Source organism: Protopterus annectens, chromosome 5.part0, assembly GCF_019279795.1.
Source record: "Protopterus annectens isolate FY-2018-M chromosome 5.part0, PAN1.0, whole genome shotgun sequence".
Classification (NCBI taxonomy): domain Eukaryota; kingdom Metazoa; phylum Chordata; order Ceratodontiformes; family Protopteridae; genus Protopterus; species Protopterus annectens.
Genome location: NC_056735.1, coordinates 1,718,707,818 through 1,718,732,618, shown reverse-complemented (window position 1 = coordinate 1,718,732,618; position 24,801 = coordinate 1,718,707,818). Strand labels below are relative to the sequence as shown.

At 42.4% G+C, this 24,801-nt stretch overlaps 1 protein-coding gene across 1 annotated transcript in view; it reads right to left on the bottom strand.

Moving 5' to 3' along the window:
- Positions 1 to 24,801, bottom strand: part of GTF2E1 (general transcription factor IIE subunit 1) — a 789,416-nt gene that overhangs the window by 635,752 nt on the left and 128,863 nt on the right. Inside the window, exon 2 of the mRNA XM_044071513.1 lies at positions 5,343 to 5,797. Within this exon, the coding sequence (XP_043927448.1) occupies positions 5,343 to 5,790 (448 nt within the window). The 5' untranslated portion in view covers positions 5,791 to 5,797. The remainder of the gene's footprint in view (positions 1 to 5,342; positions 5,798 to 24,801) is intronic.

Sequence of the window (24,801 nt, the reverse complement as noted above, 5' to 3'; positions counted from 1 at the left end):
GGAGCCAGCAAAGGCCAATTTGGAGCCAGCAAGATGATCATCTTGGGCTTGTCCTGTTTTATCTTCAATAAAACCCGTGGAAGAGGCGGAAAGGCAGATCCCGAGAAGTTCCTCCAACTGAATGACAGGGCATCCACTTTCCAAGCTTCTGTGTGGAAAATCCTGGTGCAAAAAGTCTGTAGCTGATGATTGAGATGGGATGCAAAGAGGTCTATATGAGGACATCCCCAAGACTGCTGTTATCATCCTGAATATTTTGGTGTCCAGCATCCACTCGTGTGGATCCGAAAGATTTCTGCTCAGACTGTCTGCAGGAAGTTTTGTTTCCCTGGTAGAAACTGAGCTTGAAGATCCATATTGTAAGATTGAGCTGTGTCCCATAGATCCATGGCTAGTCTGCAAAGGGGGTAGGAATGAGATCCCCCTTGCTTGTTTATGTACCACATGACTGTGGTGTTGTCTGTCCGTATTAACAGTTGTCCTGGTTGTATAAGATTCCTGAAGGCCACTAGAGCTTTCTGAATGGCCAACATTTCCTTTAAATTGATATGTAGGTGCTTCTGATCCTTTGTCCAAAGGCCCTGCAAACAACTGCCCTGAAAATGGGCTCCCCAAGCATAATCCGAGGCGTCCGTGGTTAGAATCTGAGAGGCAGGAGGCGGACGGAAGGGCTTCCCTTTGTTTAGAACACATGCCCTGGACCACCAAAGAAATTCCATTTGAAGGCAAGGAAGAACAGAGATCAGTATGTCTAAACTTTGGCAATGCTAAGACCATACACTTTTTAGGTACCACTGTATTTTCCTCATGTGTAGTCTTGCATATGGTACGAGAAGGATGCAGGAGGCCATGTAACCCAAAGCCTGTAGGAATTTCCTTGCAGATAGATGAGTTATAGTTGCCAAGGTGTTGAAAGTTGAAGCCAGCTGTAACTGTTTTTCGGATGTCAGAAATGCCATCTGGGTTGCGGTGTTTAGAAGTGCACCCAGAAAAGTTATCTGTTGTGATGGTGTCAAATTTGACTTTTTTATGTTTACAGAGAATCCCAGGAACTTGAGGAGGTTCTGTACAAATTCTAGATGCTGGAGTAAGACATCCTTGCTGTCTGCCTGAATTAGACAATCATCCAGATAAGGGTAAATTTGAATTCCCTTGAGTCTGCAGTAAGCTACTACTGGAGCCAGGCATTTGGTGAAGACCCTGGGCGCAGTAGATAATCCAAAGGGCAGCGCAGAGAATTGAAAGTGCCTCGATCCTACTTTGAACCGGAGGTATTTTCTGCGATCCTGCCCGATGGGAATGTGTAAATATGCCTCCTTTAAATCCAAAGTTACCATCCATGCATTTTTGGACAGCATTGGAAGTAGCTGCTGTAGAGTAAGCATCTTGAATTTTGGAATCTCCAGAAAGGTGTTCAAGACCGACAGATCCAGAATGGGTTTCCATGAGTTTTGCTTCCTTGGGACTAGAAAGAGCCTTGAATAAAACCCTTTTCCCATCTCTGAAAGAGGAACCAGTTCTATGGCATTCATAGCCAAAAGGGCTTCCACCTGGTTTAAGGCCTCTGTCCATTGATGTTTTGGAAGGTCTGGGGCCATCCGCTTGGCCTTGCCAAGGTATGAAAATGGAATTTGTAACCTCTTAAAACCACATCCAAAACCCATTTGTCTTGGGTTATTTGAGTCCAATTTTGATAAAAAGAGAGAGAGTTTTCCTCCGAGAGGGGCTTCCAGGCAAGAAGTTCCTGTAGCCCCATAGAGGGAGTCATTGAGTTTGTTTCCTTTGAGATTGTGACCTGTCCTCTCCTCCCCTAGGGGAGGAAGCAGTCCACTCTCTTGGTCTATAAGCAGCTTGTGATTGAGGCCTCCCTCTGGAACATCTGTATCTACCCCTCTAAGGCCTGTCTGAAGTGGGAAAGGACCAATTTTTAGAAGGCCAATTCCTGCTAAATCTAGGAGGCTGTACTTGTAAGAAATCTTTAACTGTTTGCATGGATTTTGCCTTATCCTCCATCTTTTTAATCATCTCTTCAGCTTTCGATCCAAATAAAACATTATGCTGAACAGGAGCATCCAATAATTTTGCCTTTACCTGTTCAGGTAAATTTTGTTCCTTTAGCCATGCATGCCTTCTAATGACTGTGCCAGAGGCCGCAGCCCTACAAGAAGCCTCCAAGGCATCAAATCCACAGTGTAAACCATGCTTCCCAACCTGTTCAGTGGCATGCAAGAAGTCATGTAATTCCTTATCATCTGCACAGGCAGAAATGGAAGTAAGCTTTTGTTTTAAAACAGACAATAGAAATTGCTGGTATTTAAACATATGAAACTGACAGTTTAAAGCCCTAATGGACAAAGTAGCAGAAGTGTACACTTTTTTGTCCCATCTTTCTAAGGATCGAGAATCCTTTTCAGTAGGAATAGGATTTTTGGCAGAAGCGGCCTTAACTCCCTTAGGACCCTGAGAAATGGTTTCAGGGTCAGCAGAAGGGTTCTTGTATAAAAACTGATGGGAATCAGGAACCCTGTAATATCTATCAGGCTTAACAGGAGCAGGAGGAAAAGAGTCAGGGGTTAAGTTAGCCTCGAAAAGCATCATCCACAATATCCAAAACAGGAGGAATAGCCAGGGGTCTATGTTGGGGAAGAAGAAGAAATTCCCTCAGTCTTTTCTTGGATTCCGAATACTCCTGTCCTTCCCAGTGGAAATGTTCCCTCATTTCATGCAAAGTTTCCCCAAAAGAGAAATCCTCAGGGGGAGAAGCTGAAGGAATGGATTCTTCAGCATCAGAATCCTCATAAGGAAGGAAAGAATATTCCTGATCAGAAGAAGAAACTGAGGAAACAGAAGCCTGATAGAGGAATCATAAGAAACATCCTGCCTTGGCCTTTTGTCTGGAGGGGAATGAGAACCCCTAATCATAGTAAGTAAATCCTCCGCCATCTTAAGTAACTGTTTCTGTGACTTGGGAGCCGGTTCAGAAGAGGCCTGTGTAGAAGTCTTTGATTTTGATGGAGTCTTTGCCTTTGTCTTTGGCTTTGCCTTTATTAGTAGCTGAGTAGGCCTGAAAACCCCTTCAGAAGCTGGTACCTGCACAGCGGCTCCGGACCCATCCGAAGGAGCATTGTCCGAAGGTCCTGCAACAGAAATATTTAAAGGCCTGGTTGGCTCCTCATGAGAGTCCGTTTCGGCCGTCAGTTCTGAAATGGCCGACGACAGGGGCTGCAAAAGCGCCTCACTGACGACGGCCAAACCTGAAGCTGGCTCCGCTTGTGCGCTATCATCAGATTTGGACCTCGGAAGACTGTCTTTATCCTTGCGACGTTTGTGAACTCCGGTAGCCGGGACCGTATCCGACGACATTTTGTAGTTAAAGCGCCTACCAAAGTAATGAAAAGCAAAATCGTACCTTCGTTTAATAGTACGTTGATTGAATCTAGCACAAAACCGACAACTAGCTACGCCATGGTCAGGGCCCAAGCAAGGAATACAATAAGAATGAAAATCCTTATGAGGTATTTGCTTCCCACATGAAATACAATTATTAACTTTTTCTGACATCGGAGTGGAGCAAGAAAAAAGTTTCCCCAACGGGGTACTTAGCTTTGAGTGGAGAAGAAAGTCTTCGGACCGAAGTATATCAGTAAAATTCGTCAGGAGTCAGCCGACCGGCACTTGCGAACTGTATCACCGCACGGCAAGAAAGACTGGAGAAGATGGCGTCAGCTGTCAGCTTTATACTCCTGGCGCTCTGACGTCAGGGAGCATGGTTGAACAGCCGACGCCGGACCCAGACTTTGGGATCCTGGTCGACCGAGGGCTGCCTGCCGGCAGGGGAGAACCCTACAGTCATGACTGCAACAGTGAAACACGATGAACATCCCTGTTTACGTGAAAACTGAATCATTTCTAAGGCTACTGCAACTACCTGTAGTACAGGATGATGAAATGAGAAGACCAGGTACACCTATACAGCTTCAAGTGGTTCAGGAAGTCATAATATATGTGTATATACATATATATATATATATATATATATATATATATACACACTTATATATATATATATATATATATCTGTGTGTATATTACATGAGTATTTTGTTTTGTAGGAGGAATTATGTCAAAAAAGAGAAGCTCATTTTTAAGGAAATATAAGGAACAGTCAGGTTTCAGTCTGACTGCCAACAGTTTAAGACTGCGCTAATAATGGCACACAGATATAGTCAGCAATAAAAGCATGGACTGTCGGAGTTTGCAGCCGGGACTTCCTATTTCATATGCACAGCTGAACAAAACAAGAGTGCATGTATTTTCAACAAAGCTGTTTCCCATTGTTTGAACTATGCACACATTAGTGTTTATGGTAAATGGAGCAAAATAGACAGGTAATGAGACATTGGAATGGCTGCAAGGGGACTCTGGTGCCACAGTTTGGTTGTCTGTTCTTCAGTTTGTGTTTGAAAGTTGGTATCCCGCAATTCCATTGCAGTGGGCGGGGTTACATAATTATGTATGCAAATGTGATGTTAATCAGCGTACAGATTTGTACCTATTTTTCATGGGCCTTGTCCAGATTTTTGATGTTTATAGGTTTATAGATTAGTACTAAGCTAACTGCCCTTGCGAGCCATTTTAAGCCTAGCCAATTATCCCTTGTGAGACTCAAACCCTGCACCTTGTGCTTGCAAGGCAAACACCTTAACCATTAGGCCACCCTCCCAACCCTAAGTTTCCAGGTTGAGAGGTATGGCCTGCATCACTGATCTTTTTCAGTAATTAAACAACTGACATCTGGGCTATACCAAGCACTTGCTAGCTACAGGAAAGGTGTATAACACTGTATGCTAAAGTGCTGTATCAGTGCTTCTACACTAAGTGCATAAGTCAACAAAAAAATCTAACCACAAGTAATACTTGCACAAAAAATGCCAACATTTCTCAGATATCTAATATATATTATACACAAGTATGAGTGGTCTTCTGCATCTCTTAAAGTTCAAGCAGTGGGAAGAGGTATGCACACTTCAGTCTACCTGTATCTGTGCACTTCAGTCTAAAAAGAATTCCCTTCCCTTAAGTTCCAGGCTCTCAACACACAAATCAAATTACAGCAACAACCAGAAAATTTAGAAATCTATTAAAGTATTAATAATATGCACAGTTCCTTTAAAACCAAAAAAACGTGCAACACAGAGTAGTTAGGAAATCATGCACTGTAAACCTGATCCGTCTCAATTCAAGATCTATAGTCGACGCCTAGGCATATGCTACATGGGAGAACAAGAGGAATTATGAATTTACTATTAATTCAACTGCTTCATTTATTTTTCTGCCCTTACCAGTCATAGGATCAAATAACTGATTTGCTTCCAAGTCAGTGAAAGTACTGCTACACTCCGGGCATTTAAATGAAGCCCGGTTTGTGGAGTCTCTCTCATCAGTTTCAATTCGCCTTCTCATGTGATCAAGTTTATATTTCACCACATTGACCAGCAGACGATAATTTATAAAATAATAATTGTGCCTGGTTGTCTTGCCATCTGGTGCTGTCTCTACCCTCATTTTGCACTTTATGAACTTGTCCGTTTTCAATGTGTTGAGAACAGATCTAAGCTGTTTACGGTCAAATTTCAGTAACTCCAGCATATCATCTTCCTTGACACAAGGATTCCTGATAAGGATATCCAATGCTAAGGCATGCTCTATTCCATAAAACCCACGCACTACATATTCAGCAAGACGCTTCAGTGAGACAGGAATTTCAGTGAGAACATCTGCTTCAGACATCGTAAACCTGGGTATAAAAGAGAAAAAAATGAGAATGAGTACTTTATAAAAACAAAATGTATGAAAATGCAGTTAAAAGAAATCTACAAATTGCACAGCACACCTATTAACTTTTAGTGCCATGGTCTTTTCATTAGTATTATATACAACAGCTAATACAAAAGTCTAAATTATGAAATAAAGGATATGTGATAAAGCCATCTTATATGGAAAGACAACAAATGGATATCTAAATCTAGACTACACTGTCATCTGGCACACTGGGTTACAAGGTAAAGTCAGTAAATTAAAAAGTGCTCTATTAGCAACTGGTCTGGTGGTTCTGAGGCAAGGTGTACATCTGGGCCTGTTGTGATCCAAATGTGAGAACAAGCTTGTGTTACCAAGTAGGGCTATCTGCACAGGACGGATTTTGGACTGCTCCCATCTTCCTAGGAAAAGGGAAGAGCACAACATTTGGTGGCAAGAAAAAAAAACTGGTAAGCTACAAAATACCCAATGGGCATGTGCACACCAGCAATCTCTCACTGCAAACAAAACTGCATGATAGGGCAAAAGAGCGAGAGTCAGCATGGAAGATCATCTCCACAACTCCCCAGTCCACTCTTCTCCATACTCCAGCTCCAAAAATCAAGTGTTCTCGTCATGCTCCATCCATAATGAAACTGAAACACTGTTAGTGAAGGTTAAAATGAGGAAATAAATGATCAGTGAATCACAATGTAAACAGGGCCTGCTACAGAAAAGCAAATAATTAAATGACTATAATGTAGTGTAGGAAGAATATACAACACTAAATAATGACACCATTATTAAATTTGTAACAACTTATGGGAGTAACTCATTCCATATTCAAAGAATTATTAACAAACAATGGCCAATTCCATTGGGTAACAGCATCCTTAGTGCCAATTTACAGCCAGAGTATAAGTTCAGTTATAAGAGGACAGAAAACTCTAAGCTTGTTCAGAGAGTGAAAAAAGTTAAGACAGAAGAATTTTGTGTGGAACTACCCTTTCAAGAGAAGAGCATATGGGGAGTTCCAATGCCAGTTTGTTTAGGAAAGGGAATTACATTTTCCACTTCAAGACACACTCATGAAGAAAGTAACTCTAAAGAGGGCATGGCTTGGATGGCAAGCTGAAGCTCTGCAGTCTTCATTTTTTCCCGAAAGGATTTGTTTTATTTAATTTCACCAACAAAGACCTGAAACTACTAAAATCAGATTCTGGAAGTCATAAGCTACAATTTTCATATTTTCCTGTCAAACTTTTGAATAGAAGGGACATTGAAACCACATTCACAAAGGAAGATGAGCAGCTCCAAACTTTCTCAGCAAGAAATTCCAATGAAGAGAGAAATACAGGCAATCCTTACAACAGTTCAAGACTTGGTGGGTAAAATAGACAAATTAAACTTAAAATTGGACAATATAAAAGAAGATTCCATCAAACAAATAACCTTATTAAATGAAGTCCTTAAACAACAAACTGCCCAGATTGTGGCTTTAGAAGATTCTGTAACAGATATAGACTACAGGTTAACAGAAAGAGAGAAAAACAGACTTCAAGAAAACACCAGACTCATTGAAAAGACAAATGACATTGAGACTAGAACCAGGAGAAACAGCATAAGAATCTATGGCATCCCTGAACAGATGGAGGGGGCCAATATAATTAATTTCCTGACTTCTTGGATTCCTAAAATTCTAAACCTACCTGAAGCACTATCCTTCGGGATAGAAAGGGCACACAGGTCTTTAACTACAGCTTCTGTACCCAGTAAAAGCAGTCGTCCAAGATCTAAAGATCTATTATTGTAAGGTTTATCTCTACTCACCAAAAAGAGCTTGTTTTACGAACTGCCTGGTCCCTTGCTCCATTAAAAACTGGTGACCAAACTATCAGGTTTGATAACAACTTTTCACCCCTTGCAATGTCCAAAAGAAGAGCATGTCTTCCCTAATAAAATCATTAAAAAAGGAAGGAATCAAAGCACAACTCCTATTCCCAGCAAGAGTAAGACTATCCCTTGTCAGAAGGAAAGAAAACTTTTGACTCTCTCTCTCGAAGCATCCACATTTATCCAAAATAAAAACCTTTTAAGTCAACCTGAACCCATGGATTCTTCAATGAACGTAAAAGGACAAGTTTAAAAAATGAGTGGACTATTAAAGAAAAAAAGTAACGCAGAGACAAATGATTATACATAACTTCACATTTCATGCACGTTTTTGTTTTCTCCTCTCTAAATAATGTGGAATCATACACAGAAGGTAATGTAACTTTTTTCTCTCCTATTATCTTTCCCACAACAATGCTAACTTTATAGATGATATATATTTTTCAAAATTCAAGTAAATCAAAATCTTATCTAACTGCAAACTACTATTTCATACTTTTATCTCCTTTTATACATGGCATAGCACTAGTGAAATGGTAGCCACTAGTGAAATGGTACAAAATCACTTACTCATTTCATATATTTATATGCATTTTTATATCCTATATTTATTTCTTTGTGTATGCGAATTCCCTTTTTTGTTTTAGTACTAGTGTCATAGTATTTAATCACTGCAGGAGAGAAAAATGCTTACTGCGTTACTGTTAAGTAATTAAAAAGAAAGTGGTGACATTTTATTATTACATATGCATTTACTATTTAACTGAACTTCTGCAATGTGCTCCATTTAGCTAATATAGCTTATAGCTGTGTATGATTGGTAATTTGGAGCCTTTATTTTAAACATTCATGATTTTACAAGTTGTGCTTAAAAGCTTCACTTCACTAGAAAATTCCCACCGACTTACTTTTTCGATGGAAGTTTGATAACTTTTGTGAGAAGCTCAAGCTTCTAAAGGCTACAGTTATCTCTCAGACTCATGACAGGTGTGAACTCTGAACCTGTTTCTCTTCACTGAACTCTAACAGCCAGTCAGATTGAAGAATGATTGTTTGAACTGTGTTTTCATTCATTTAGCAATTATTTTTATCTAAATAAAGTCTTATAAGCACACATTTTACTGTAAATAGTGATTTAATTAATCTGAATTACATTTATATTTAAAAAAAATTACAAATATGTTTGACAGTAACAGTTTCATTCATCCTTTTTCCTTTCTGCTTTAACTTTCCGCTTTTTTTTTTTAACTGCTGGAACCTGTGTTCTGAGAGACTGCTTTCCAATCTATCTGCAAATATACAGAGCTGAGTATATATTTTTTGGTTTTAGAGTTTGTTAATTGTTGCTTAGATCTCTATTGGAACTGTCGTCTCCCTGTTCTGAGGACTGCTTTCAAATCTATCTGCAAATATACAGAGCTGAGTATATTTTTTTGGTTTTAGAGTTTGTTCAGTTAATTGTTGCTTAGATCTCTGTTGAAACTGTTTCGTCTCACCCACCCTCCCTATTTTTGGTTTGTAGTTTAAAATTGGTGGCTTTTACAGTTGCCCACCCCACTGTAGATTTGATCTGGGACACTGTCCCAGTCCCATCTCTTTACCACATTCTACCTAATAAACTCTTTCTGCACTTGCTTTTAGTCCTTTTTAATTTAATTGCATTTTTTAAACTGTGTTTGGTCTAATATTGCTACATACTCAAGTGTGCTAGCCTGCACTGCATGTGAATTGTTTTTACTACTTTTCTGTAAAAAAGCTTGTTTCCTACCTTTCCTGTAACTAGTGTTCCAGATACAGATTTGCTGTATCCAGGACTATATGTAAGCTTCTGAGCCCCCCCAAGCCTTTCTGTGTTGGAGGGAAGCTGTTTAGCTTATCAGTGGGAGTGGTAAGCACTAGGTAACCTGTCTACCATAAGGAGTGGTTCTGGCACAGAAATTGTAGTTATTGGCCGTTTGGGCAATCTCTTCCATCTCTCTCAACTTTCTGATTTGAAAGCCTGCATTTGCACTTGTTTCTGTCCTGTAACTCGTCTAGTGCAGATACAGATTCTTAGTTTTAGCACTTAAATTTGCTTATTCGTGCTCAGCACATGTTTAGAACTTGTAAGCACTAAATAAACTACTAATTACTATAGCACTCAACCTTCCTCATTAACTAGAGGAGCACAGTTTTTGTACTTACTTTTCTCACTTGCTTAGAGAAAAACAGCTCTTGTACTCACTTTCTTCACTTATCACTTATCTAGAGGAAAATAGTTTTTTTATTCAGGCATGTCCAAGGGTCAGCTCCCAGTGTTCTCTCCTGTCTATCTGATGAATCTGGGCATCTTGAGGCAATGCAGAATTGCCTCATGTACACAGACAACCCTCTCCTCCTACCACCCAACACTACAACCTGTGAGAGATGCACTTATCTAGCCAAACTGGACGTAAAGCTCTCTCCAACTAAGACTGAACTTGACAGTCATGAGGAGAAGATAAACATTTGCACCACACCACACTCATCACATAGTTTCACTAAATCTACACCACCAAAATCCACACATAGTAACACAAAAACATTTGCGGAGGCTCTCAATAATAATCTGTCAAAGCAACAGAGACCTCCAAAGCAGAAACGCAAGCAACCTCCATCTCCCAACACAACCCAAATGACACATAGCCCACAGACTCAGTGTGCCACTCAACCACAGCCAATAAGGCAAAACAATGTGCCCAATACACTGGTCATAGGTGAATCTATAGTCAGGCACACTGATGTCCCACTCACCAGGCTAAACAAGGAGAAGGTTACTGTCAGCTGCCTGTCGGGTGCCAGGATCCACCACATAACCCATGCACTCAGGTCACTCCACAAGTACAAATATGACTCTGTCATTGTCCATGTTGGTGTGAATGACCTGAGACGTACCTCCCAGGACTACATGAAAAGAGACATGGAAGAGCACTTTGATCTTGCAGCCCAGGCAAGTATGACCCTAGCCCCGAGTAGCATTCTGCCATTGCCCAGAATGATACCGCAGTACAAGGACAAAATGATTGACTTCAACAATTGCCTAAGCTTCTGGTTTCATTCTAAGGGGATCCAGTATCTGTCTGCTTGGGATGACATGGTCGACAGACCACGATGCTTTGCCACATATGGCCTGCACCTGTCGCCCCTGGGATTCTGGATACTGCCTAAGGCTCTTGCTGCCCCTATAGTGCCTTTTTTAGGCAAGGGTCAAATAAAAAATTCACCACCGTAACAGGCAAGCAAAAACTGAGGGTAATGTTACTCAATGCTAGAAGCCTAAATCTCAAAAGGCACTCACCCGAAGCACTCCTTAAAATGGAGAACATCGATATCTGTGCAGTGACTGAGACCTGGTTCAAGGCTCCAGAGAGCACCCCTGCACTACCAGGCTATAACTCATACCACACTTTTTGGCCATGTAACCTGGACCGAAACACCAAAGGCGGAGGTGTGTCCATATTCATTAAGGATATCCACACCTCCAGGCTAGTTGCTCAGCATAATGCATCCGAGGTTATCCAAGTGCAACTAACTCTGGGCAAAACTGCAAGCCAAAATTGTAGCTTGCTACAGATCCCCCACCTTGCCCCAGGATTCCCACTCCTCTTTTCTTGATGTACTGGAAAATATTAGGGTTCAACCAAACACCCTAATAATGGGCGACTTCAACTATCCCACCATTAACTGGGAAAACTACTTGTGTACCAACTCCTTAGCTCAACGCTTTCTGGAATTCATAAACTCCAATGCCCTGGATCAACTTATCCACATCCCCACCAGTGGCAACAATATCCTAGACCTAGTCATGACCAACGTAAGTGACCGGTGTTCCACACATGAAGTTAACTCCTCGTTGGTCCGATCCAGCCATAAGCTAATCACCCTTGATATCCACCCCCACCCCCCATTAAGGAAACCACGGTAAAAAATTTCTCCAAAGCCAACTTCATGCTTAAGACAGAAGTGGTGAACTTCATGACACCCATGCAGATGGACAATACAGTTACAACTGCTGAATCCTACACAAATGCACTCTATAAGCACTTACACGAGTGCATGGATCGTGCTATCCCAACCAGAACCAAGATTCTATCCTCCAAAAAAAGGAAGCCAATCTGGTGGTCCCCTGACAAACAAACTGTACAACAGAAGGAAGAAAATGTTGCAAAAGAGAGTAAAATCCCATGAGTGGAGGATCTCCCTGGTCAGCCTCAGTAAGAATCTGAGATCCCTTATTAGATCCTCCAAAGCTAGCAACGAAAAGAAAAATCGCCACTAATTCTAAGGACAACCACAAAGCATTCTATAGCTATGTCAAGAATCCCGATGGCAACACCCAGATCTGCTCTGAGTTACAGCACAATGGCACGAAAATGACAGAACCAACGGATATTGCCAACATCCTGACAGATAGGTTCAGTGCTAACTTTACCCCCCACTCACCCCTTAAAGGGCCCATATCTATACAGGAAGAATGTAGAGTCCCTGTAATCACAACTACATAGGTAAAAGCTGCACTCTCTAAAGCCAAAAACACAGCACCCATGGGACCAGACAACATCCCAGGCTGCATTTTACACGAACTTCGGAATGAACTGGCTCCCCACTTAAGCACCATGTTCAATAATAGCCTCGCATCAGGCTTTGTGCCCACTGAATGGCGCACAGCAACAGTTCTCCCACTCCGCAAAGGGGGAGCCACCACTGATCCCAGGAACTATCGACCTATTAGCTTGACGAGCCTGGTCTGCAAGGCCATGGAACGTATCATCATGGAAATCAAACAAAGACATTGGTAACCTCCAAACTCTGGATCCCACCCAGTTCAGGTTTGTGAAATGCAGATCATGCCTCCTGAACCTGATCGACTTCTCTGAGGCAGTCAGCAAAGCCGTAGATGAGGGTAAGGTGGGTCACACAGCCTATCTTGACCTCGCCAAGGCTTTCGACACCATCCCCCATTCTGGAATTATAGCTAAACTCACTAAACTAGGTATAAATCCCTATGTCATAAGATGGGTTGCCAACTGCTCACTGACAGAACCCACACTGTAAAAGTTGCAGACTCCAAATCTGAGCTCAAAGCAGTGACAAGTGGAGTACCACAGGGTTCCGCCCTGAGACCTCTCCTGTTTGGTATCTACTTCTCTGAAGTACAGGCTAACACAGAAGGCCTCTGGCTAACGAAGTTTGCAGATGACTGCAAACTAGGAGCCATAGTCAAGTCCCCAAATGATGTGGACATCCTACAGAAGGCCCTCGCCGAGACAGATGCCTGGTGTCAGAGCCATGGCCTCAAGCTCAATGCCAAAAAGTGCAGGGTCATCCCCTTTGGTAAAAACTTTGTACCCATGAACTACCACATAGGTAGCAATCTACTTAACACCGAATGTGTGATAAGAGACCTTGGGAACCAGGTGGACAGTAGTCTCTCCTTTGATAGTCACATCGCCACAGTAGTCAGGAAGCCCTTCTATGTGGCATACCTCATCCATAAAAGGGTTCTCATTCAGGAAAAAAAGAGGTCATTGTTCCCCTCTACTCGACACTCATTAGACCCACTATAGAGTACAACACCCCTTTTGGAATGTACCTCACAAGACATCTGCAGCAGCTGGAAAGGCCACAGAAGTACCTCACAAAGAGGATTACTGGCCTCAAACAAATGCCCTACACTGACCACCTCAAAAAACTCCAGCTTTACTCCGTAGGATATCGCCTACTCAGAGGTGATCTCTGCCTAACATATAAAGCTATGTCAAACCCAGAGCTGTTGGACATGCTATACCTAAATACATCCCAATCCCTCCGAGCTACATGCTCTAGGGACCTAAACCTTGCCACCACAATAAACAGGACATGCTGGAGGGATAGATTCCTGTTCCAGAGACTTCCCATACTCTGGAAGAGGCTACCCATCTATGTCCAGCAAAGTTCTTCATTAGCACTCTTCAAGAAAAATCTTGATGAGTGGATGGGAAATAGGAAATACACCCCGGGGATCACTTCTGTGTCTCTGCTCGACAGTGGCACAGGAAAATAACTTTCTTGGGTGGCTAAGTCAGGGAACCTTGTTGGCTAGGCTTACGCAGGCCCTTGGGCCGATAGCCTAGTACCTACCTATAAACGTATGACATTACAGTCCTGTATTTACTCATAGCAACAAGCAATTAAGTTTAATCAATTTATTTTACTCTGTTTAGATAAAAAGAATTTTAAGGAATGATACACAGCTTCATGCTCTTAATTCATGCATACATAGTATATTAATTGAATTTTTCTTTTTGTATGTTTTTAATGTACATGCAGTTTCCCTTCTGCTTGCTACTAACCTACAGTAGGTAGGAATTCCCACTAGATGTCATGAGAGGGTCAGTTTGTGGCTTCTATGAAAGATAGTAAACCTGAATATAGTAGATCCATGCAAAAGGTTATTAAAATATACAAACCCCTAACCGGGAAAAGCCGAAAGGCAATTATTATTTTCAAATTTAGAGTTTTTATATTGCCCATAACATTTTTAAAAAAATGCATTTGTCATAATGAATCAAGGAAAGAACTTTTAAATTTTACTTATAAAATAGTACTCCATCAAATGATAATATTTAACATTATATCTACTAATGTCAATGGGTTGAAAAACCCCATGAAAAGGAGTAGTGTCAACAAATATTTAATGCTACATAAAGAAGATTTTGCATTCATTCAGGAAACACACTTAGTAACAGAAGATCTACACAAATTAACCTTTAAGGATTACAAGATTTTGGTAAATTCAAACTACAACCACAAAAGAACAGGTGTCCCAATTTTATACAGAAAATCAATGAGAATTCCAGAAATAGTTTACTCATACTCAAGCAATGATGATATGCTTGTTTTAGTTATACTTAAACTAGATAAAAAGATGCACACTTTTGGAAACACCTACTGGATACCGGGTATTGGAACTAAAACTGTGAAAAAACATTTAGACACCATAACATTAATGTCTAAAGGTGAGTTACTATTAGTAGGTAATTTTAATTGTATCGTGTCCTTCACTGATACCACAAGCTCTAAGCCCTTCAGGATGTCCCCTGCTGCCAAGCACTTGGACTAAGACAGAAACCTAATTGACATTGACAGTATAAAAATATTATCCTCCCTGAAGTATTCGAAACCTAATTGACATTGACCGTAAAAATATTATCCTCCCTGAAGTATTCGAAACCTAATTGACATTGACCGTATAAAAATATTATCCTCCTTGAAGTATTCGAAACCTAATTGACATAGACAGTATAAAAATATTATCCTCCCTGAAGTATTCTCACTACTCCTACAGATTTGGCACACAAACCACCACAGACAAAGTCTTTGTAACCAGTTCTTTACTGGCCAAAACTGATAATGTAATGCTGATATCATACCCTATGTTTGACCACAATACAATCACCTTCAGTGTAACACTTAATGCTGACCCCTTAAACTTTTGCGAGAGACTACCTACTTCTCAAGTAACATTACAAGGATTTAAAAAAGAAGTTATGTCTTACCATAATGTTCCACCTGTGTTGGTAATCTTCATCCATTCATCACCGATGGGTTATTGGTTCAGTCCTCGGAACTAAGTCGGCCCTATACTAAGCTCACACCAGCCAAAATCTCTTGAGCTAAGCTTTTACCCAGAATACCCTTCTCCCTCTTACCCCAGGTCGAGTTTGCCCTAACTTAGTAAAGCAGAGGCTGTCTCTGAGCAAGAACCTTAATCCAGGAGATGGACCCAAAGTATCCCCCAGGGGCCTCTAGGAGAGGGAAGGAGGGTGGGACATGATGAATGAATGAAGATCAACAACACAGATGGAACATTATGGTAAGACATAACTTCTTTAGCTGATGTTCTTAATCTTCATTCCATTCATCACTGATGGGACAGAGTCCCCAGCTACCTTGTGTCACTTGGGCAGCCCTTATGGAACAATATTCCTGAGCACCATTGAGCCAAAGGAAGCTCTTCCCCTGGAGACCAGATCCAATTTGTAATGAGTGATAAATGTATGAGGAGTAGCCCATGTAGCTGCTGCACAGATGTCATCCATGGAAGCTCTAGAGTGGAATGCCACAGACGTTGCCACTGATCTGGTGGACTGAGCTCTGATGTTCTGCGGTGCAGACTTTCTCTCTTGGTGATAAATGAAAATTATACAGTCTCTAAGCCATTTAGATAAGGTCACTTTAGAGACTGACTTTTCCATTTTTGGACCAGAGGAGGATATAAATAATTGGTCGGATTTACGGTTTGTTTTTGTCCTGTCCAAGTAAAATCTCAGTTGCTGTAATCCTGACGAAAGTGCTTAAACTTTAATAAATCAATTGTGGAGAATTATCAGTTGGTCGTGCTGGTTTAGCTGTTCTCTGCGGTTCCACAGTTTCAACATTTTGTGTTCTGGTTCCTGGTATTTTTTGGTAAAATCTCAATTGTCTGTGGACGTCAAGTAAATGTAAACAATACTCTGCTTTCTTCGAAAATTTAGGAAAGAATACTGGTAGGTCAATCATCTGATTAATAGAGAACTCTGAGATTACTTTGGGAAGGAAGGAAGTACTGGTCCGTAGTGATACCCTGTCCTTATGGAAAATAAAATATTGACACTTCATGCATAGAGCCTGGTGCTCAGAAATGCGTCTGGCCGATGTAATGGCCACCGGAAAAAGAGATTTCCAAGATAGAAACTTGACATCATACGTGGCTGCAGGCTCAAAGGAAGGCCATGTTAAAGACTGTAAGACTAGAGAGACTCCATGGTTTTATGGGGTGCTTAATTGAAGGTCTGGAGTGATAGATTCCTTTCAAAAAGGTTTTGCTTAGGCGCTGTGAAATTAAGGAGAAGTCACCAAAACCATTATGAAAATTCAAAATGGCAGCTAAATGAACTCGTATAGTTGATGCTGCGGCACCCTCCTCAAAGAAGTTTGATAAGTACTTGAATACGGCAGAGACCGGTGCAGAATATGGATTTAGTTTTCTTTGTCTAGACCAAATTGAAAATCTTTTCTATTTGTCAGCATAAACTTTCCTGGTGGATGGTTTATGCAAAGCCAGAATAATGTCACGTACTAGAGGGGAAAGATTACAATACCTGGCAATCATCGGAAGTGAAGAAGCTTGAGACTGGTCAAGTTCGGATGGCTCAACCCTTGGGGATGAGAAATCAGATTTGGAGTTAAATACTCATGTACCAACTCTTTTGCTCAACGTTTTCTAGAATTCATAAATTCCAATGCCTTGGATCAACTTATTCACACCCCCACCAGGGGCAGCAATATCCTAGACCTGGTCATTACCAACATGGGAAACCGGTGTTCCACACCAGAGGTGAATTCCTCGTTGGTCAGATCCGACCACAAGCTAATCAGCCTAGACATCCACATGCCACCCCCAACCCCAATTAGGGAAACCATCGTAAAAAACTTCTCCAAAGCCAACTTCACACTTCTTAAGACAGAAGTGGCAAACTTCATGACACCCATGCAGACGGACAATAGAGGTAGGACTGCCAAATCCTACACAAATGCACTTTATAAGCACTTACACGAGTGCATGGATCATGCTATCCCTAATAGAACCAAGATGTTATCCTCCAAAAAAGGAATCCAATCTGGTGGCCCTCTGCCATAAACAAACTCTACAACAGAAGAAGAAAAAACGGTTGCAAAAAAAAGAGTAAAATCCCATGACTGAAGGAACTCCCGGGCCAACCTCAGTAAGAAGCTGAGATCCCTCAAAATCCTCCAAAGCTAGCTACAAAAACAAAATTGACACTGACTCTAAAGACAACCACAAAGCATTCTATAGCTATGTCAAAAATCTAAATGGGAACACTCAGATCTGCTCTAAGTTACAGCACAATGGCACTAAATATACAGAACCAACTGATATTGCCAACATCCTAGCAGATAGGTTCAGTGCTAACTTTACCCCCCTCTCACCCCCTAGAGGGCCCATCTCTATACCGGAAGAATGCAAAGTTGCTATAATCACTGCTGCATAGGTAAAAAAACACACTCTCCAAAGCCAAGAACACAGCATCAATGGGACCTGACAATATCCCAGGCTGCGTTCTACACGAACTACAGAATGAACTGGCACCCTACCCAAGTACCATGTTCAATCATAGCCTTACCTCAGGCTTTGTACCCACTGAATGGTGCACCGCGACGGTTATCCCACTCCACAAAGGGGGAGCCACGACGGACCCCAGGAACTACCGCCCCATTAGCCTGACGAGCCTGGTCTGCAAGGCTATGGAACGTATCATCGTGGAACTCATAAACACAGACATTGGTAATCTCCAAACTCTGGACCCTACCCAGTTTGAATTTGTAAAAGGCAGATCATGTCTCCTAAACCTGACTGACTTCTTTGAAGCAGTCACCAAAGCCATAGATGAGGGTAAAATGGTTCACACAACAAAAGGGCCTCACTGAGACAGATACCTGGGGTCAAAGTCATGGCCTGAAGCTCAATGCCAAAAAGTGTATTGTCATCCCCTTTGGTAAAAACTCTGTACCCATGAACTACGACATAGCTGGTAGTCTACTTAATGCCAAAAATGTGATAAGAGACCTTGGGACACAGGTGGACAGTAGTCTCTCCTTTGATAATCACATTGCCACAGTGGTCAGGAAATCCTTCTACGTGGCTCATCTCATCACAAAAGGATTCTCATCCAGAAAAAAAGAGGTCATTGTTCCCCTCTACTCATCACTCATTAGACCCATTATAGAGTACAACGCCCCTTTTGGTATGTACCTCACAAGACATCTACAACAACTGGAAAGACCACAGAAATACCTCACAAAGAGGATTACTGGCCTCAAACAGATGCCCTATGCAGACTGTCTCAAAAAAACTACAGCTTTACTCCATCGCATATCGCCTACTCAGGGGCAATCTCTGCCTAACATATAAAGCTATGTCAAACCCAGAGCTGCTTGACATGCTCCACTTAAAGAAATCCCAATCCCTCTGAGCTACACGCTCTAGGGACCTTAACCTTGTCACCACAATAAACAGAACATGCTGGAGGGATAGATTCCTGTCCCAGAGACTTCCCATACTCTGGAACAGACTACCTATCTATGTCAAACAGAGCTCCTCATTAGCACTCTTCAAGAAAAATCTTGATGACTGGATGGGAAATGGGAAATTCACCCCGGGGATCACTTCTGTGGCTCTGCTCGACAGGGGCACAGGAAAATAATTTTCTTGGGTGGCGAAAGCCAGGGTACATTTTTTGGCTAGGTTTGTATGGGCCCTAGGGCCAATAGCCTAGTACCTACCAATGAACCTATGAGTTGGATGCAGAATCCATGTTCAGTGAAGTAGACGAGGCCAAAGAAAAGAGAACTATACCTGTGGAGGCCAATAAGGTGCTATGAGGATCACTTTGCTTTTCAACCGAAGAGCTTTCTTCAAGAATTGATGAATTGAGGAATCGGATGGATGGGGGGGATAAGCATAAAGCAGTCCCGTGGGCCAATCATGGATTACAGCGTCCCTCAGGGACTCCCCCACTGGGGAATCAGGGTGAAGTAGTTGCTGCATTTGTGGTTGGATGAAGAGGCGAAAAGGTCACAGCAAGGCTGTCCCCAACAGCTGAAAATCTTTGCCGCTATTTTGGGATTGAGGGACCATTCATGAGGCAGGAGAATGTATCTGTTCAACTTGTCTGCAATTAAGTTGGAATTCCCCGGGATATGCATTGCTATCAGAAAGCGGTTAGAAGCTATTGCCCATTGCCAAACTCTCATGGCCTCTCAACATAGGGGGCAAGACTTGGTTCCTCCTTATTTGTTGATATACCAAACTACTGACATGTTGTCCAATTGGATAACAATTGTTCCCGAAGGAAGGGCAGACTGAAATGCTTGCAATACCAAAAGCACTGCCCTCAGTTCTAGGACGTTTATATGTAGAATGGTTTCTAAATCAGACCATGTGCCTTGGACTGTCATTCTCTGAAAATGCCCCCATCCCCACCCTATCAGGGAAGGGTCTGTGGTCACAATGGCGCTAGGCTGAGAGGGTTGGAAGGATTGACTCCAAAGTTCTGTCTCTGACTTCATCCACCAAGATAGGTCTTGCTTGCACCGATTTGTTATTCGAATCTGGAAGGACAAAGGGTGACGGTTTGGATAACAATGGGTTAATAAAAGCCATTGTAGGAGTCTCATGTGAAGCCTTGCAAGGGGTACTATTGATACTGATGCTGCCATTGACCCTAACAGCTGCAGGACCTCTCGAGCTGGAACCATGTCGTGGCAGAGTATCACTCAGAGCTGGAGCCTTAGTCTTCATAGCCTGTGATCTGGGAGAGAGATCAAGAAAGAACGAGCACTGAAAATCACCTCTATAAATTCCAAAGACTGGGTTGGAGTCTGACTGGATTTCTCCGAGTCTATAGAGATTCCCAAAAGATTTGCCAAAGAGAGAGTCTAGTACAAGACTGTTACCACTAGATGCTTGGTTGAGGCAGTAAGGAGCCAATCGTCTAAGTATGGAAACACCCAGAATCCTTGTAGTCTCAAGTGAGCTGTTACTGCTGCCATGCATTTGGTGAACACTCTTGGGGGCTGTAGAGACTCCGAAGGGCAGAGCGAAGAATTGGTAATGATTGGCTCCCAGCTGGAAGTGAAGGAACCTTCTGGAGCATTTGTCCATTTTGATGTGGTAATACGCATCCTGAAGGTATAACGAGCACATCCAATTGCCTTCCTCCAGAAAGGGGAGGACGGACTGAATCATGACCATCTGAAATTTTGTCTGGGTGACAAACTTGTTTAAACAGCTGAGGTCCAAAACTGGTCTCCAGTCTCCAATCTTTTTTGGCACCAAGAAGAATCTCGAGTAGAATCCGGATCCGATCTGGTCTGGTGGGAATTTTTGGATGAGACTTTTTAGATACATCTTTTCTATCTGTAGAGCTACTTCTTCCCTTAGACTGGGTGGAACGTTGGGAATTTGTTTTGGTGGCTTTGGGTAGGAATCAAATGGAATTTGGTAACCTCTGGTTATTATCTTCTGCACCCAAGAATCAGTGGTAAATAATAGTCAGGCATTGGGGTACAGAGAAAGACGTCCCCCAACTGCTTCCAGAGGAAAGCAATCGCGCCACTCTTCAGGAACACTGATAGGGTTGTCAAGAGAACGAATCTCTGGAACCCTGATTATGCGGACCCCCTCTGCCTCTGTAGGGGGTGTCTTCTGGAAGAGTTGCTCCCTCTGCCTCTGGGGGTGAACTCGCAACGTGTGTCATGAAAAGGACCCCAAGACATTGTGTGCCACAATTTCCCCATTTCTCTGGTTCCTGGAAAAGGAGTGCTGAGGAGTGGAGAAACATACACCAACAGCAAACAGGGTCGTGCCGTCCTGCTCACACCTGGCTAGCGTGTCCTTCACTTTAGGGCCAAACAGGGAAGACGCTTCCACTGGAGCATTAAGAAAGGAAGACTTAAAAGTATCTGCGAAGTCACATAGGTGCATCCAGCCATAACTACACCTGAACCCACAGCTCTTGCCGTCCCTTTGGTTGCATGTGAAATTAACTCATGGATGAATTTGACATTGATTCCAGGGTTGCTAGCTGCGAGGCTACCCTGTCATTTACCTTATCAGACACCTGTCCTGATAGAGTAACAGAGAGTTCTGAGAGGAGGTCTCTCTGGAGTCTAGTGAAATGTGCCAGGTAGTTCAAGGACCGAATTGCAAAGTTCGATAAAGCAAATACTCACTTCCCCAGTCTGTCCACTACTCAGGACTCTCCATTAGGTAGGTGAACAGTGTCGCTCTTCTCAGCGAGCTTTTTCTTTGTGGCCGCCGCCATCACCATCACATCTACCGGGAAACCTTTTGACCAATGTGAATTTTCTTCAAGGGGAGACAGAATCTTGTCTGGTCTCCTTGGGATTGCCTCAACAGCATCAGGGTTCCTCCAGGTGCGCCGCATCACAAGCTGAACAAGCTCGTCTACAAGGCAGGTCACCCAAGAGGTAGATGGTCAAGCACAAAAAGCCTGCAAGGAAAACGGATTCCTTGGAGGAAGGGGTTTTGGGCTTCCAATCACCCCTCTATTTCAAGATTTCAAGGATGATTGTGGGGACCCTTCCCCTTCATCGTAATCCATATTATCTGTGAGGGACTCCTCAGGGGATTCCACGTGCTTCCTCTTGTATGATTTCTTCCTTGGAACTTCCTCAGTGGGAGCTTCTGAGGAGGACCTGGAGGAAAGGGCACCTTGCAATAGGGTCTCTTGGGGCTTCCATGCTCGATGTTCCGGGACGGTGGCCTGTAACAGCTGCAGCTCAGGGGGGGACATGGTTGGGGTTCCGACGCCATAGGCTTGCCTACAGAGGCAATAGCCTTCTCCATTGCCTGGAACGCTGGGCCGCACGAAGAGGGATGGGAGTCTAGAACCGAGAAGGACAACCTTGGAACCAGAGTCACACCCCACTCCATTGAGCCCAGTCCCAGGAATGGAGCCTCAAGCTGGATCGGTACCGACAGGGCTCCCCTCCTGGCACGGTGGACGGTACTGTAGACAGGGTTGGCAATGAACTTGGTACAGAGGAGCCTGTAGTTCAATCTCAGGTCTTTGGAAAACCTGGTTCCGAAGGAACCGAAGGCCAAAGTGCCAGCTCTGGGGCCAAAGTGAGATCCACTACTGGCACCGAAGCTGTGGGTGCCAAGAGGCGTCGCTGCCAGTGGGCTTCGAAACCTCCAAGGAGGTCAAAGGAGGACAGTAAGATGGAGTCCGTGAAGCAGTACCTCCAAGTTCAAGGAGGGATTGGGTTTTTGAATCCCTGGCGGTCAGCAACTGGTCCACAAGGTGCACCACATCTAGTTCAGAAAGGCTCCTGGTGGATCTCATGCTTTTCCCAGATGGGGACTCTGGACGCTCCAGGAAGGGGCTACATACCTGCCCCAAGAAAGGGTCCACAGATGGGGGGAATATAGGGTCCGTGCTTGAATGTCTAATGGCACCGCAGTCTCTAATTTTGAGATGATCGAGGGAGGAGTGTCCACCTAAGCTAGATCAACAATAGGAATGCTCGGTGCCAGAATCGGAGTAGAGTCAAAATCTGAGTTTTGGTCATAGTCGGTGTCATAGACGTTGTTGGTGCTGAAGGAGGCGCCAACGCAATTTTAGTAGACTGTACCAAAATGGTGCTGTAGAAGCTAGCTTCTGGTCCAGTATGGAAAGTTTCACAAGTTTGGGTTTAGGTTGTCTCTCCTTCTCACCAGCGAGGAGGAGGGAACAGAATGCGGCCTCTTTTTCTCTTTCCTAGGAGGAGGCGTACCCTCCGATGCAGAGAGAGCCTATGAAAAGGGCGATTTAAGAAGGCCCTTTAGAATCAATTTATGCTTTCTTTCATTCAAAGTGCGGGAACTAAATCCCTGCCAAAGAGAGCAAGGTGGTTGGACAGAAAGATGAGGCACTCCCAAGCAATATACACAGTCATCATGAGTGTCCCTATTCGGCATCTTTCTCCCACACGTCAGGCATTGTTTGAAGCCCGAAGTGCCCTTTTTTTCAGACATGTCAAATCCAATACAATCAAAGGCAGTACAAAGAAAACAAGGCACAACAAAAACAATATTAATATTATACACAAAGTTAGGCAGAAAAAACAGAAGGAAAATACCAACAATGGTACTGGAAGATTACCACAGTGGGGAGAGAAGGGAGTGTACCAGCGATGGTACAAAGATTACCAACAGGTAGTTTTTCAGGAAAAATTTGGAAGAGAGGGTAGAAAGCTTAGCGACAGACATGAGTAAAATAAAGAAGGATAAACTATCAAGACTTTTCAATAAGCACTATATATCAAAAATATCTAAGACTTAGCTGACAGCTGTCTTGAACGCAGCTTTACGGCTATGCGGCAAATGAGAGCTAGGGTAACAGGGAGAAGGGTATTGTGGGTAAAAGCTTAGCTCGAGAGTTTTGGGCTGGTGCGAGCTTGGTATAAGGCTGACAGTTCCGAGGACGGAACTGATAACCCATCAATGATGAATGGAATGAAGATTAACAACATCAGATGAATGGTTTCTAGATGAAATAAAGCTTTACCTAAACACCAGTAATGGAGAGGTTTCAGATATCATCCTATGAGACACTTTAGAGGTAGTCTTACATGGTAAAGTCAAAAATTGGCATATAAATAAAAGTAAAGAGTGGGATAAAAAAACTGGTAAACATACAAAAAAATTGATGAACTAAAAAGTACAGTTTTGTACCTACCATAAATGTAGATGTTCGAGGATTCCATTGCTGCAGTCCGCCGAATACCAGAGTATAAGCTGGGCGTCGGTCATCACATGGGCCTTCCAGCGTCAGTGCGTCAGGAATACTAATGCGCATGACGGCGTCCTTATCCTCAGTCTTTTCTTTTAGATGACCAGAAGACCCTAAAAAGAAAGTAAAAAAAACTGCAAAAAAAACCACAACCAAATACACGTATATATAAAAATATAAGCATGTCTTATATCAAGTGACAAATCTGCATTAGCTGACATATGTAAACTGAACAAGGAGTATCAGGATATCATGCAGCATAAAATATCAATAAATGTGGAAAAAACAGATTACAATCCTACTCAATCCCAAAAGTATGCACAGGATTACAATTAGATCTAAATATTTAAATGAGAAAAGTCATACAAAAGAAATAATATACACTAGAAATAATCAGACTATCAAAGTTACAGATCTAGAATATCTTGTTTTAAAAAACATTACAAGAATATTAATAATAACTCATCTGCAAGTGATAACAAAAGTATAGACAACTTTCTTGCTAACAATATACAAAAGAAGCTATCCAAACACAGTATTAATAACAGTTAACCTTTTTCTTTTAAATAATTAAAGGAACAAATAAAAAACCTTAAGACAAAAAAGGCACCAAGGCTGGATGGTCTGATTCTGGAATTTTACAAACTTTTGCTTGATAAATCTTGAAAATCTTACTCAATGCATTCCAAGAAGTTAAAACTGCAGCAAACACCCCTCCCTCATAGAAATATTCTATCATCTCTCCCATCTT